At 49.3% G+C, this 15,192-nt stretch overlaps 1 protein-coding gene across 1 annotated transcript; it reads left to right on the forward strand.

The window, feature by feature from the left end:
- The first annotated feature begins 1,611 nt into the window (after nucleotides 1–1,611).
- On the forward strand, nucleotides 1,612–9,847 carry LOC145337584 (adenosine receptor A2b). The gene is made up of 4 exons (XM_080182376.1): nucleotides 1,612–1,690; nucleotides 6,123–6,507; nucleotides 9,124–9,276; nucleotides 9,355–9,847. The coding sequence occupies exons 1-4, from the start codon at nucleotides 1,612–1,614 to the stop codon at nucleotides 9,845–9,847; spliced, it is 1,110 nt and encodes a 369-aa protein (XP_080038502.1).
- The last annotated feature ends 5,345 nt before the right edge of the window (nucleotides 9,848–15,192 follow it).

The raw sequence follows: 15,192 nt of genomic DNA on the forward strand, positions 1-15,192 counted from the left end.
TCAAAACCCAAATAAAATTTATCAGAAAATCGAGACTCAATTAAGTAAAATTCAGTTTTGTCCTGTAACCACATCAAAAATCACTACAATCAGCTTTGAGGTGACCAAACTGCTTTCTTCAAGGAGAAAATCTTCAAGTAATTATTGAATGATCATAAAACATTAAAGAAACAAAATTCTTGAAATGTCAAGCCTCGTAAGAAAACTTCAGCATAATTTTACACCTCCTCATAAAAATGTAAATCTGTTACAAATTTAAGAATGTGTGTATAAAAGCAAATTACAGCAGATGTTGGAATCTGAAACCAAAAAACGCTGGGAAAGTGTTCTATACCTCTGAAGTGCTAAATCTAGTGACACTTAGTTCTTTTCAAATTGGCCACCAGATTATCTAAGAAATTTTATCTGGTGATTATTACAACAGTCAACGTTTTTTCAGAACAAACACTGCCACAATTGCCTGAAAACACATTTATATATTGGTACAGACACGCAAACCTCGATAGTTTTTGCATTGGGCAATTGATTCAGCTGAAGACACACCAACTAGAGATGGAGCTTGAGAATACCTGCCTCCCCAGATAGCTTTTTCGGGACAATTAATGCCAACTTCTTTTAAGCTATGTTAAAATCCAAGAAGGCGGCAAATATTATGGCGAACGGCTTTGTTCACCGAGTTGAGGGTGGGTTCTCCTCACGTTTAGCCGGGATTGTGGTTATTTAGCGAGACAGGGGCGAATTTTGCTTCGCCCTGAAATTGACACAATAAAGCGGCTGTTGCAAAGTAAAACGGAAAAGCGCGCCAAAACAGACACCAAACTGGCGCTCGAGCTCCTGCCCAGCCTAAAACCGCACTGCGCAGACGCCATGGTGTGCCCAACCCACCGCCACGCCCCACGGCGCAGGCGCCATTTTGTACCCCTCCCCGACGCCTCAAGCTGCACGTGCATTAGACAAAGCAATACTATGTCCCAATACGCAGACGCCATCGTGCGCGGTCACCGCCCCCCCCGCCGCCCCAAACAGCATACCCCACCGCGCAGTCGCCGTTGCCCCTTCCCCCAAGACTGTTCCACTGCGCAGGCGTCATTGCTTGCCCGATCCCATTGCTGTGCTGCTGCGCGCCCGTGGCCCCCCCCGGCCGTAGCGCGTGTGCTGTACGCGACCACACCCCACTGTACAGGCATCATTGTTGTGTGCCCCATCACCGCACCCCAAGCCGCATGCGCTCAACAGACTGCACAGTTCGCTCGATGACCCCACCCCGCACCACGCAGCCCCTTAACCTCCCCGCTTCAATCGCTGCGCCTTTTTGTCTTCATACCCCCACCCAATGCGCAGGCGCTTCTAACCGACTCTCTCCCCCCCCCCCTCGCGTGCACGAGACTGCTCCCGCCTCGACAAAGCAGCATCCCAGTGCGCAGGCGCCCCGATTCACCAACGCTTTCGCAGGAGCCCACACGCGCGCGCTCCTATTCACTCCACGGTCAGTGCGCAAGCGCTCGGACGAGTACGGCGCACGTGCTCACGGGCCCCCCCTCTTCCCTCGAACCTACCGCGCAGGCGCTATCTATCCGCCCCGCCCCTTGGCTCCCTGAACCAATCGGCGGCATGTGCTTGCGACACACCACGCCCCCGACACGCCTGGACTGTGAGAGCGACCATCCCCCGCAGGGGTGGGGCGCGGGAGGTGTGCAATATGTTAGTGGAAATCATCAGCGTGTGTTTGACTTCAGTTTCACCGATCGGTATCGATTTAATTGGAACTCAACTTTCCACCTTACATTGGTGTCCAGCCATCGCACCCCCCCCCACACACACACACACACACACACACGCCATTTGGACACGTCCTAGGTTGATGTTTCTTCCTGACTTTACTGCCGGACTGGTGCAGTCCGCCATCTTGGAACAAAGAACAAAGAAAATTACAGCGCAAGAACAGGCCCTTCGGCCCCTCCAAACCTGCGCAGACCATGCTGAACTAAAACGCCCTACCCTTCCGGGGACCATAGCCTTCTATTCCCACCCAACTCATGTAGCTGTCATGATGACCCCTTAAAAGTCACTATCTATTTGCTTCGACTACTTCCCCTGGCAGCGAGTTCCAGGCCCCCCCCCAACATTGTCTGTGTCAGAAAAAAACCTGCCTCATACGTCTCCTTTAAACTTTAATATTATTCTGAGACGTAGACATTCGACTGACTTCATCACGTAACTAGAAGTTGTTCCTTTGTTTAAAGGTTAGGTACCTGAAGATTTGTTGGAAATGTGACTGTGGGCTCTTTGAAGGTTGCATTGATGTTTTAAACTCATATTCTCAGCAAATAACTTGTGCTCCCAAACTACTATTGGAATGGAAGCTATGGATGGTAGGAACATCAAAATGAACAGGAAATCAATAGCCAACAGGAATGTTATTGTTGCATTTTATTTAGCATTTCTAATCCCAATTGTTTAAAAATGATTAATAAAATGTTGCAAAAATAGACATAATACGGTTCTTGTCATGATTGCGAGGTAGTAGACCAACACTGCAATCCTCAGCTCAGACACGAGGAATTAATATTTAATATCTGAAACTCGTCTTTGATCTGGCTGGAATTGATCTGTGGATCTTTTGCTGATGTTATAAAACATAGCTCTGAATTCACAAAGTGGTATTGTCATGTTTCCACATAAGTATGCCTCCAAAGTTGCATCACGCACAAAGACATGTTGCTCCTCTGTACATGTTGACCCTCTGTGAGTGAAATTCTCGTTCACAGTTGTAAATGTCCACAACACCTTCACTTTCTGCCATATCAAGCATTATGTCAATAATGAATGAGAGAATGAAATGTTGGTGTCATGCCCTCATAGACCATTCAGCTCATCCCAGCCTCTGCTAGCTACCTGCAGCCCAGTTATTCCTACTCTCCTACCACCCTTGCCACTCTCATTCCCAATTTTCGCTTTTCCACGATCTCCTTGAGTCACTGAGCTCAGAATTGGGCACACTACTTACATTGAAACCAAACCTTCGCTCAATCTGCAGGACCCCAACCTTCCTATTTCTGACCAGTGTAACTCAGCACCTTCCTTCCAAGCCGAGTTGTCCATGTTAGCTGACTGCAGTGCTCCAGTGAAACGTGACACAATCTTTTATTCATTTTCTTTTACTCTTTTATTTCATTCATCTCTTATTTATTGAATCTTTTCCTCATAATCTTTTTGTTCATTAGGGATGGGCATTTATTGGTAAGGATGACAAATTTTCATCCCTAAAGGGACGTTAGTGAATTAGATGGGTTGTTATGATAAATGAGAGTGGTTTCATGGTCACCATGAGGCTTTTAATACTAGATTTTATAGAATTTAAATTTCACCATTTTCCATGCTGTAATTCAAACCCAGGTCTGCAGAACTTGATCTGGGTTTCTGGATTACTAGTCCAGTGACAATACTCCTCCCATAAGCTGGAGGAACAGCAACTCATCTTCCAGTTGGGCACATTGCAGCCCTCAGGACTCAACGCTGACTTCAGCAGCTTTAGATTGTGACCTTTCTTCTCCAGGTTAAACCTTTTCTGTGAAATATCCCATACATGTATTACCTCAATGCAACACCACCACTGCCGCACCTCCCCCCCGAATACACACACACACACACACACCCTAGACTATCTCTTGTTCTTGACTTTGCTATGTTTTGTTGCAATCTCTCACAGCTAAACTTTAAAATCTAGCATATTCTCCCTCCGTTCAAAAGTCAAGAGGACTCAAAATGCAAACTCTGCTTTCTCTCCTAATGGATGCTGTCAGACCAGCTGTATTTTCCCAGTGTCCTTTGATCTTATTTCAGGATTTATACAGGCTTATCATAACCTCTTTTTTCTTCCCATATAGAGGCAAAGAGTTTTACAGCTCAGAAGGAGGCTGTTCGGCCCATTGTGTCTGTGCTGACTATCAAGCACTTACCTATTCTAATCCCCTTTCCAGTTCTTGGTCAGTAGACTTGTGTGCTATGGTCCTCTGTATAAAGTCGAGGATGCAATGGGCCTACCTAAAGAAGACAAACTAGGAAAGGAACTCAATGTTTTTTATCTGCATGTTCTCTCAGTGCTAAGGTTGTATAGTATTCAAACAGTTTTAAGTCAGAGGTGGATAGATTATGGATGGGGGAAGAAAGATTATCAGAGTTAGGCTGCAAAGCTGAGGTTACATTTGGATCAGCTACATTTTTTCAAACGGTAGTGCAGGCATAAAAGGCAGAGTAGCCTATCCTTGCTCCCAAATCATATGTTCGTATGCCCTAATGATAATCCAAAGTTTTCCTTGTTTATTATGTTAAGAGTATGTGAATCTGTGCACAAATCATTGAAAGTGAAGGCTCAGAAAACAGTGGATAAATCAAGTTACGTGTACCACTGCTGTGTACCACACTTTAGGAAGGATGTGAAGCCATTAGAGCGCAGGAAAAGTTCCAGGGCAACTTCAGTTATACAGATAAATTGGAGAAGGTGGGGCTGTTCTTTTTGGATAAGAGAATTTAGGGAAGAGATTTGATAGATATCTCGAGGAGTCTAGATGGAATAAATAGGGACAAACTTTGCCCATCGATATTAGGAACGCGATGCAGAGGACAGCAATTTAAAGAAGCAACATCGACAACACTGAAAAGACCGGCAGTAAATAGACTACAGTAGTTCAAGAGGTTCAAGAGGGTAATTAGAGCAGGTAAGGAAAAGGTGGCTATGCCACAATGTTCAGAAGGAATGAAAGAAAAATATCCTTAATTAGTGATTGGATAGGATCTGGAATATACTGCCTTAAAGTGTGATGAAGGCAGATTCAACTGGGGCATTCAAAAGAGAATTAGATTTGTACCTGAAGTAAAATATTTTGCTTTACTCTGTATCTAACCCCATGCTGTACCTGTCATGGGTGTGTTTGATGGGGAACAGTGTAGAGGGAACTTTACTTGTATCTAATCCCGTGCTGTACCTATCCTAGGAGCGTTTGATGGGGACAGTGTACAGGGAGCTTTACTCTGTATCTAACCCCGTGCTGTACCTGTCCTGGGAGTGTTTGATGGGGACAGTTTCAAGGGAGCTTTACTCTGTATCTAACCTCGTGTTGTTCCTGTCCTGGGAGTGTTTGATGGGGGCAGTGTACTGGGAGCTTTACTCTGTATCTAACCCCGTGCTGTACCTGTCCTGGGAGTGTTTGATGGGGACAGTGTAGATGGAGCTTTACTCTTTATCTAACCCTGTGATGTACCTGTCCTGTGAGTGTTTGATGGGGACAGCGTCGAGGGAGCTTTATTCTATCCAAGCCCGTGCTGTACCTGTTCTGGGAGTGTTTGATGAGGAAGTGTAGCGGGAGCTTTAGGTCCAGTGTGATTCTCTTCAATGTTGACATTGGCTGATGTTCATTGCAATTTGCAGATGGCCCCCAGCACCAAAAACATAGCAACAAAAAGAGAAGTAAATGTGCATCTGCTTGGTCTGCAATGCTGTGAGTTGGGAACGGTTCCTCTGCCATGAAACACATTACCGCAGTCCAATGGAGACACCAACTATCACTTATAGATCTCAGTTGCACTTTTCAAAGTCCACATTATGCCTTGGTGTCAATTTGCAATCTCTTAGCAACGGCCTATGCTGATCTCAGAACCTGACCAGAGGTGACGCTGTGAATTATCTGCCTGATTCAGTGAACTTCCTTTACTCACTGACAGTTGCCAATGTTTGCTCTGGAGTGCCTTGTCATCTGATAAGCGGCCCTGAGTGCTTCTTTAATGCACAACGCAGGCTTTGTTTCACCAGCCCCTTGCAGAACGCTACCACTTGAAACTGAGAAGAAATTTGTCTGAAATCTCGATTTGTGACAATAAACTCCACCGCAGTGGAGGAGAAAAGCCAATGCTTTGCCAGTGAGTTGCACTCAACCGCCTCCGCCCTTGCCCCTGGTGCTGAATTACTATAATGATTCCTGTGATTATCCATTCCTCTGTAACCCCCATCCTGTGAACGTGCCTATCTGGTTATCAGCATTTCAATGCACTTATACATCAATCTCCTGACAGTTTCCACTGAGGTTGTTAAGCACGGGACAAGCACAGAGCCTTTATTACCACAGCTCGGGAGAAGCAGACAGCATTGGAGAGTGACCGGCTGATGGAAAGGTTGCCTGGTTCAATGGGGCTGGACGGTGTGTTCATTGCTCTGGAGGTTGCCCTTGGTGTGGGGGTCATTTGTATCAACTTGCTGGTCTGTGCCACCGTGTACTTACACAGAGAACTCAGGACGTTGACAAACTACCTGATCGCCTGCTTGGCCATGGCAGACCTGAGTGTGGGGGCCCTGGCTGTCCCCTGCTCCATCCTGCTGAGTCTGGACCTCACCATCTGTTTTTCTGGCTGTCTGCTCCTCGCCTGTTTCCCGCTCATCACTACACAGTTCTCTGTCTTTGTGCTCCTGGCTATCGCAATCAACACCCATCTGAAAATCCGACAGCCAAGCAGGTAAAGCAGAAAGGTTTTGGCCATTTCATCTGGCGCTGACACAGACCCAACTCCACTAGTCTGACACTCCCTCCCTCTGTCTGTCCTCCCATTGTCCCTATCTCTATAACTTCCTCCACCCCGACAACTCTCCCTATCCAGCCCCAAAAACCTTCCTTATCTCTGCACTCCTACCAGTTTCCACAACTATCCGAGATCTCAGCACTTCTCTAATTCCTGATTTTGATTACTCAACTGGAGAGCCTAAAACTAAGGAGTAAAAGTCTCAGGATAAGGAGTCACCATTTTGGATGGTCAGTACTGAGGGAGTGCCACACTGTCAGACGGTCAGTACTGAGGGAGTGCCACACTGTCAGAGGGTCAGTACTGAGGGAGTGCGACACTGTCAGAGGGTCAGTACTGAGGGAGTGCCACACTGTCAGAGGGTCAGTACTGAGGGAGTGCTACACTGTCAGAGGGTCAGTACTGAGGGAGTGCCACACTGTCAGAGGGTCAGTACTGAGGGAGTGCTACACTGTAAGAGGGTCAGTACTGAGGGAGTGCCGCACTGTCAGAGGGTCAGTGCTGAGGGAGTGCTGCACTGTCAGAGGGTCAGTACTGAGGGAGTGCCGCACTGTCAGAGGGTCAGTGCTGAGGGAGTGCCGCACTGTCAGAGGGTCAGTGCTGAGGGAGTGCCGCACTGTCAGAGGGTCAGTGCTGAGGGAGTGCCGCATTGTCAGAGGGTCAGTGCTGAGGGAGTGCTGCACTGTCAGAGGGTCAGTGCTGAGGGAGTGCTGCACTGTCAGAGGGTCAGTGCTGAGGGAGTGCTGCACTGTCAGAGGGTCAGTGCTGAGGGAGTGCCGCACTGTCAGAGGGTCAGTACTGAGGGAGTGCTACACTGTCAGAGGGTCAGTACTGAGGGAGTGCCACACTGTCAGAGGGTCAGTACTGAGGGAGTGCTACACTGTAAGAGGGTCAGTACTGAGGGAGTGCTGCACTGTCAGAGGGTCAGTGCTGAGGGAGTGCCGCACTGTCAGAGGGTCAGTGCTGAGGGAGTGCCGCACTGTCAGAGGGTCAGTGCTGAGGGAGTGCTGCACTGTCAGAGGGTCAGTGCTGAGGGAGTGCTGCACTATCAGAGGGTCAGTGCTGAGGGAGTGCTGCACTGTCAGAGGGTCAGTACTGAGGGAGTGCTGCACTGTCAGAGGGTCAATACTGAGGGAGTGCCGCACTGCCAGAGGGTCAGTGCTGAGGGAGTGCTACACTGTCAGAGGGTCAGTGCTGAGGGAGTGCCGCACTGTCAGAGGGTCAGTGCTGAGGGAGTGCCGCACTGTCAGAGGGTCAGTGCTGAGGGAGTGCCGCACTGTCAGAGGGTCAGTGCTGAGGGAGTGCCGCACTGTCAGAGGGTCAGTGCTGAGGGAGTGCCGCACTGTCAGAGGGTCAGTGCTGAGGGAGTGCCGCACTGTCAGAGGGTCAGTGCTGAGGGAGTGCCGCACTGTCAGAGGGTCAGTACTGAGGGAGTGCTGCACTGTCAGAGGGTCAGTGCTGAGGGAGTGCTGCACTGTCAGAGGGTCAGTGCTGAGGGAGTGCTGCACTGTCAGAGGGTCAGTACTGAGGGAGTGCTGCACTGTCAGAGGGTCAATACTGAGGGAGTGCCGCACTGTTAGAGGGTCAGTGCTGAGGGAGTGCTACACTGTAAGAGGGTCAGTGCTGAGGGAGTGCCGCACTGTCAGAGGGTCAGTGCTGAGGGAGTGCTGCACTGTTAGAGGGTCAGTGCTGAGGGAGTGCCGCACTGTCAGAGGGTCAGTGCTGAGGGAGTGCCGCACTGTCAGAGGGTCAGTGCTGAGGGAGTGCTGCACTGTCAGAGGGTCAGTGCTGAGGGAGTGCTGCACTTTCAGAGGGTCAGTGCTGAGGGAGTGCCGCACTGTCAGAGGGTCAGTAATGACGGAGTGCTGCACTGTCAGAGGGTCAGTGCTGAGGGAGTGCTGCACTGTCAGAGGGTCAGTGCTGAGGGAGTGCTGCACTGTCAGAGGGTCAGTACTGAGGGAGTGCTGCACTGTCAGAGGGTCAATACTGAGGGAGTGCCGCACTGCCAGAGGGTCAGTGCTGAGGGAGTGCTACACTGTAAGAGGGTCAGTGCTGAGGGAGTGCCGCACTGTCAGAGGGTCAGTGCTGAGGGAGTGCAGCACTGTCAGAGGGTCAGTGCTGAGGGAGTGCCGCACTGTCAGAAGGTCAGTACTGAGGGAGTGCCGCACTGTCAGAGGGTCAGTACTGAGGGAGTGCTGCACTGTCAGAGGGTCAGTACTGAGGGAGTGCCGCACTGTCAGAGGGTCAGTACTGAGGGAGTGCTGCACTGTCAGAGGGTCAGTACTGAGGGAGTGCTGCACTGTCAGAGGGTCAATACTGAGGGAGTGCTGCACTGTCAGAGGGTCAGTACTCAGGGAGTGCCACTTTTTTGAAGCTGCTGAGGTCAGTACACTTTATTGATGGTGAAGGAATGTGCTGTGATGCTGCCTAGAGCCTTTTCTTTAAAGGGATATGTAATCCTGTAGCTAAACTGGAGGAAGTGCATGGCAGGGTTCCAGCGATGGCACCATCGAATTAAACTCTTCCTCATTTCGTTTTTCAATTGTTCCCCAGGTACAGAATCCTGGTCACCAAGAAGCGCATCGCCATGGCGCTCTCCCTCTGCGGGATCTCCGCGCTGATCATTGGCTTCACCCCGGTGATGGGGTGGAATCGCTCCGACACCTTCATTGCCTTGACGGCCAATGTCAGTGTTCCTGCTGAGAAGTCCAGCCTGAGGGATAAGATCTCTCTGTTGGGCTTCTTCCCTCGACCATTCGATGTCACGAGACCCGCTAATGGCAGCTGGATGGCCGTTGGCCCCTGCTCGTTCCGCCGTGTCATCTCCTACAACTACATGGTCTATTTCATATTCTTCTGCTGCATCCTCCTGCCCCTCTCGGTTATGTTCGGGATTTACACAGACTCATTCTGCATCATCCGCCAGTACTTCAACAATCAGCAGTTCCGATCGGCCAAGCGCAGCGAAATCCAGACTGCCAAGACCCTCTTCCTGATGGTGGGCCTCTTCTGCCTCTGCTGGTTGCCCCTCAATGTGATGAACAGCCTGGTCTTCTTCTGCCCTGCCTGCAGCTTGCCCTCCTGGCTGGGGAACTTGATGGTGGCCCTATCGCATCTCAACTCGCTCATCAATCCGATGGTCTACGCATTGAGGAAGAAGGATTTTGGAAGTGCGCTGAGGGGGGTCTTTGTCCACCATGTCCTGTGTACTGCCAGATACAAATCTTGCATCTCCAGGTCGAAAGTTGGCCCCGTGTTCCATGTGACGAGACCCTAACCATCAAGATGTGTGGAATGGTTGTGGCTGATGGATGCTGGCATGGTGTAACTTCACATGGTTTTTACTTGCTCTGCCACCCCCATAAAGCTAAGCTCATCCAAAATTCTCCGACTCATGTCTTAATCCTTGTTGACCCATCTCCCCTGTTGCTTGCTCTCTGACACTGACTCCAAGACCATCAATGTCTTAATTCCTGCCCTTGCTTCAAAGTTGCTTGATAGTCTCAACCTTTCCAATGGTGGAGCAATGGAAATTGAGGAATGGACAGGGGTATGGAATTGGATCAGTGCAAAGATCTCAGATCCTTGGGGGAGGTCACAGACATAGGGTTGTAGGGACTGGATGAGTTACAGAGATAGGGAGGATTGTTGGACTGATGGAGGTTACAGAGATAGGTAGGTCTGGGGGAGGTTACAGACAGAAAGGGTTGTATGGACTGGAGGTTACAGTGATAGGGAGGGTTGTGGGGCTGGACGAGGTTACAAAGATGGGGAGAGTTGTAGGGCTGGAGGAGGTTACAGAGATAGGGAGGGTTGTAGGGGCTGGAAGGGGTTACAGAGATAGGGAGGAGTGTAGGGGCTGGAGGAGGTTACAGAGATAGGGAGGGTGTGAGGCTATGGAGGGGTTCGAACACCATTATAAAAATATTAGAAATGAAGCATGATTGGATCCGGGATCAGTGAGCACTGGAGAGTAATGGATAAACAACATATAAAAGAAATACAAAGGCTCTTACTGTTATCCCCCTGCTGCATGGTGCAGAATGTCAGTACCATTTTGATCTGTAGTCATTGTCATAATGAGTCAGAGCCTGTAGCAAAGTCCCACCTATAGCAATGTGTCAATGATCAGGTACCTGTTTCGTGATGTTGCTCAATCAATAAATATTGACCCAAAACATAAGGGAAAACTGTTTATGGTAGCTGTGGATTCTTACATTCCCCAGAGGACAGGTGGGGTCTCATTTTAATATTTCTCTGAAAAGACTGCATCCCCTCATTGACCCTCCACTGTGTAGCACTCCCTCAGTACTGACCCTCTGGCAGTGCGGCATTCTCTCAGTATTGACCCTCTGATAGTGCAGCACTGTCTCAGTATTGACCCTCTGACAGTGCGGAACTCCCACAGTACTGACCCTCTGACAGTGCGGCACTCCCTCAGTACTGACCCTCTGACAGTGCGGTGCTCCCTCAGTTCTGACCCTCTGACAGTGCAGCACTCTCTCAGTATTGACACTTTGACAGTGTGGCATTTCCTCAGTACTGAGCCTCTGACAGTGTAGCACTCCCTCAGTACTGACTCTTTGATAGTGCAACACTCCATCAGTACTGACCCTCTGACAGTGCGACATTCCCTCAGTACTGACCCTGACAGTGTGGCACTCCCTCAATACTGACGCATTGATAGTGCGGCACTCCCTCAGTACTGACCCTCTGACAGTACGGCACTCCCTCAGTACTGACCGTCTGACAGTGCAGCACTCCCTCAGTACTGACTCTCTGACAATGTGGCACTTCCTCAGTACTGACCCTCTGACAGTGCAACACTCCCCCAGTACTGACCATCTGACGGTGCGGCACTCCCTCAGTACTGACCCTGTGACAGTGCGGCACTCCCTTAGCATGACCCTCTGACAGTGCAGCACTCCCTCAGTACTGACTCTCTGACAGTGCATCATTCTCTCAGTACTGAACCTCTTACTGTGCAGCATTCCCTCAGTACTGACCCTCTGACAGTGCGGCACTCCCTCAGCACTGACCCTCTGACAGTGTGGCACTCCCTCAGTACTGACCCTCTGACAGTGTGGCACTCCCTCAGTACTGACCCTCTGACAGTGCGGCACTCCCTCAGTACTGACCCTCTGACAGTGCGGCACTCCCTCAGTACTGACCCTCTGACAGTGCGGCACTCCCTCAGTACTGACCCTCTGACAGTGCGGCACTTCCCCAGTACTGACTGTCTGACAGTGTGGCACTCCCTCAGTACTGACCCTCTATTAGTGCAACACTCCCTCTGTAGTGACCCTACGACAGTGCAGCAGTCCCTCATTACTGACTCTCTGACAATGTGGCACTCCCTCAGTACTGACCCTCTGACAGTGTGGCACTCCCTCAGTACTGACCCTCTGACAGTGCGGCACTCCCTCAGTACTGACCCTCTGACAGTGTGGCACTCCCTCAGTACTGACCCTCTGACAGTGCGGCACTCCCTCAGTACTGACCCTCTGACAGTGTGGCACTCCCTCAGTACTGACCCTCTGACAGTGCGGCACTTCCCCAGTACTGACCCTCTGACAGTGTGGCACTCCCTCAGTACTGACCCTCTAATAGTGTAACACTCCCTCTGTAGTGACCCTACGACAGTGCAGCACTCCGTCATTACTGACCCTCTGATAGTGTGGCACTCCCTCAGTACTCCACTCGGACTGTCTGTCTAGATTTTGTGCTCAAGCCTTTGGAGTTGAAATTGAACACAAGCTCTGTATTTCACTCTGTATATTAGTTGTGAAATGTGTTTGATATTGTGGATCCTTCCTTGAGAAAATGTAATTGTTCAAGAGTAAGTTATGACAATTGTGCTGCAATGTATTTGTGAGAATAAATGAAATAAATGGTGTGTTCTTTTCCTCGGGTTTCAATGAGAAAAGCAATCCCAGCCAGGAGCAGCACAATGTCAATAACGATTGCTCTCTTGCATCGCAGTCCATGTCATTGCTGCCCTGAATCTCTTTCTTGACTATTTCTTCATTGTGAGAACTTGGGCATTATGTAATAGCAACAGCTTGTCTTTATTTAGCGCATTTCAGGTCATGAAATGGCATGAAAATGCTTCACAGGAACATTATAAAACAAAATCTGATTCTGAGCAGGGTCAGGTGTTTGGGTCTCTGAAGCCTGCTCCGCCATTGCTATGATCATGTCTGATCTAATTGTAAAGTTAACTCCACTCTGCTGCCCACCCCCATGACCCTTGACCCCTTTGTCAATCAAATCTCTACCTCAGCCCCAACCAGGTGGCACAGCGGTTGGCACTGCTGCCTCACAACGCCAAGGACTTGGGTTCGATTCCCGGCTTGGGTCACTGTCTGTGTGGAGTTTGTACTTTCTCCCCATGTCTGCGTATGTTTCCTGCGGATGTTCTGGTTTCTTCCCAGTCCAAAGAGGTGTGAGATAGGTGGATTGGCTATGCTAAATTGCCCCTTCGTGATGGTGGGGTGGGGGGGGAGGGTGGTTAGCAAGGTAAATATGGGGTTGGGGTTATGGAGATAGGGCTTGGATGGGATTGTAGTCGGTGCTAACTCAATGGGCCAAATGGCCTCCTTTGGCACTCTATGATTCTATGAAATCTATTCAATAAGTCACAGCTCCCACTGTCTCTCTGGGGGGGAAGAATTCCACCGACTAACTCCCCCAGAGAGAAGAAATTCCTCCTCATCTCCATCTTCAACGGGAGACCCCCTCATTCTGAAACTGTCCCCCCCCCCCCCCAGTTCTAGATTTTCCCTACAAGGGAGAGAAACATCCTTCCAGCTTCCACCTGTCAACTACAAACCCCTCTCCCCCACAGTGTCTGATATGTTTCAAAAAGGTCCCGTCTTATTCTTCTGAACTCCAATGCGTTCCAGCCCTAACCTGTTCAAACCATTCCTGATCAGACACCCGCCACCCCACCGCCGCCCGCCCCCCCCCAACTTCATGCCAGGAATCGGCCCCCGTGAATCTTCCTGAACAGTCCTTGATGTCAGTATATCCCTCTCCAAGTAAGGAGACCAGAACTGGACGCGATGCTTCAGGTAATGGTCTCACCAATATCCCACAGAGTTGTAGCAAGATTTCCCAACTCTTAATCCTGCCTGCAGTAAACTAACGTTCCATTTTCCTTCCTGATTACTTGCTGAACCTGGATGATGACTCTTTGTGATTTTTGCACAAGGAGTGCTGCCCAGGTCAGATGTTTCAAAGTTTGGTCACAGAAGTAGGTTGCAAGGACCATTGTCAAGGAGGAGAGAGAGAGAGAGAGAGACAGGAGCTGCATGGTTACACAGGAGTTAGCACTGCAGTCTCACAGCACCAGGGACCCAGGTTCAATTCCACCTCAGGTAACTTTCTGTGGAGTTTGTATGTTCTCCCCGTGTCTGCCTGGGTTTCCCCCAAGTGTTCCGGTTTCCTCCCACAGTCCAAAAATGTGTGGGTTAGGTTGATTGGCCACACTAAATTGACCCTTAGTGGCAGGTGGATTAGCAGAGTAAATACATGGCATTATGGGGAATAGGGACTGGGTGGGATTGTAGCCAGTGCAGGCTCAATGAGCTGAATGGCCTCCATCTGCATTGTAGGGATCCTATGAGGAATTCTGGAGCTTGAGGTTGGAAGATTCTCACAAGATCAAATGTGATGGCAGGTTTACAGACAAAGTAGCTGAATCTCAGATTTGCCGGGGAGAAATAGAGCAGGTGGCTGATGGACAGAATTGGATGACAGCTTTCATGCCATTCCTGAGCTAAGTGGTGGGAAGCATTCTTTTCTGTAGGTCTCATGGCAGAGAGGTTTGTGCACTCTTACCATTCCTTGGGAGATGGCATCAGGAGTTCCTTGCTCCTGTTTGGCAAGGTCACCATTTAGCACCAAGGGGGCTTTATGCTAGACAAAAACTCAGCTCGAAAGGTCCTCCGTGGCAGAGCAGTTGAAGGAAAGCTGTCATCGCGACAACAATGGCAGAAGAAGCCTGCGGGGGCCAGGTGGTCTCGCTCATCATGATTTGATGCATCACCGAATCTGATCATCAACGCCCAAAAATCATGTGGACAACATTGATGTCCTAAGTTCTCCCAAAGTCACCTGCTGACTTTTACCAGGGTCGGTGATCCATAGCATACAGTGTGTCGGAGACATGCTCAATTCAAGACTGTCAAAGGGCAACTGGATTATTATCTGAAGAGAAAGAACATGCAGGGTCATGGGAAATGGCAGGACTGTGGAACTTGGTATATTGTACCTTCATAGAACCAGCGATAATACAATGGGCTTTTCGTTCCTTGATTCCCTGATCTAGGTTTTTAAGATGTGGAGATACTGGTGCTGGACTGATATGGGCACAGTAAGAAGTATCACAACACCAGGTTAAAGTCCAACAGGTTTATTTGAAATCCCGAGCTTTTGGAGTGAATGGAGAGATAGGTTCTCAAACATGGCACATTTGGACAAAAACTCTTTTATAGTGATGTTGTTGTTGAAAAGTTGTTGCTAGAAATTTATGACTGGGAAGTTTTTGTTCTAAAATTGTTGCTGGAAAACTGTGAAGAACATGTTCTTATGTTTTTTTATTCAATTTGTGGGACACCG

The sequence above is a fragment of the Carcharhinus amblyrhynchos genome, unplaced genomic scaffold (genome assembly GCF_965287045.1).
Source record: "Carcharhinus amblyrhynchos unplaced genomic scaffold, sCarAmb.v2.hapA scaffold_53, whole genome shotgun sequence".
Lineage (NCBI taxonomy): Eukaryota > Metazoa > Chordata > Chondrichthyes > Carcharhiniformes > Carcharhinidae > Carcharhinus > Carcharhinus amblyrhynchos.

What these genes read in the sequence shown, in the direction of transcription:
- LOC145337584 (XM_080182376.1), top strand. Translation starts at nt 1,612, where the DNA reads ATGTGCTTGCGACACACCACGCCCCCGACACGCCTGGACTGTGAGAGC. An exon ending in GCAGGGGTGGGGCGCGGGAG is followed by an intron (nt 1,691 to 6,122) that starts GTGTGCAATATG and finishes TTATTACCACAG; the next exon opens with CTCGGGAGAAGCAGACAGCA. An exon ending in GTCAGTGTTCCTGCTGAGAA is followed by an intron (nt 9,277 to 9,354) that starts GTCCAGCCTGAG and finishes CGCTAATGGCAG; the next exon opens with CTGGATGGCCGTTGGCCCCT.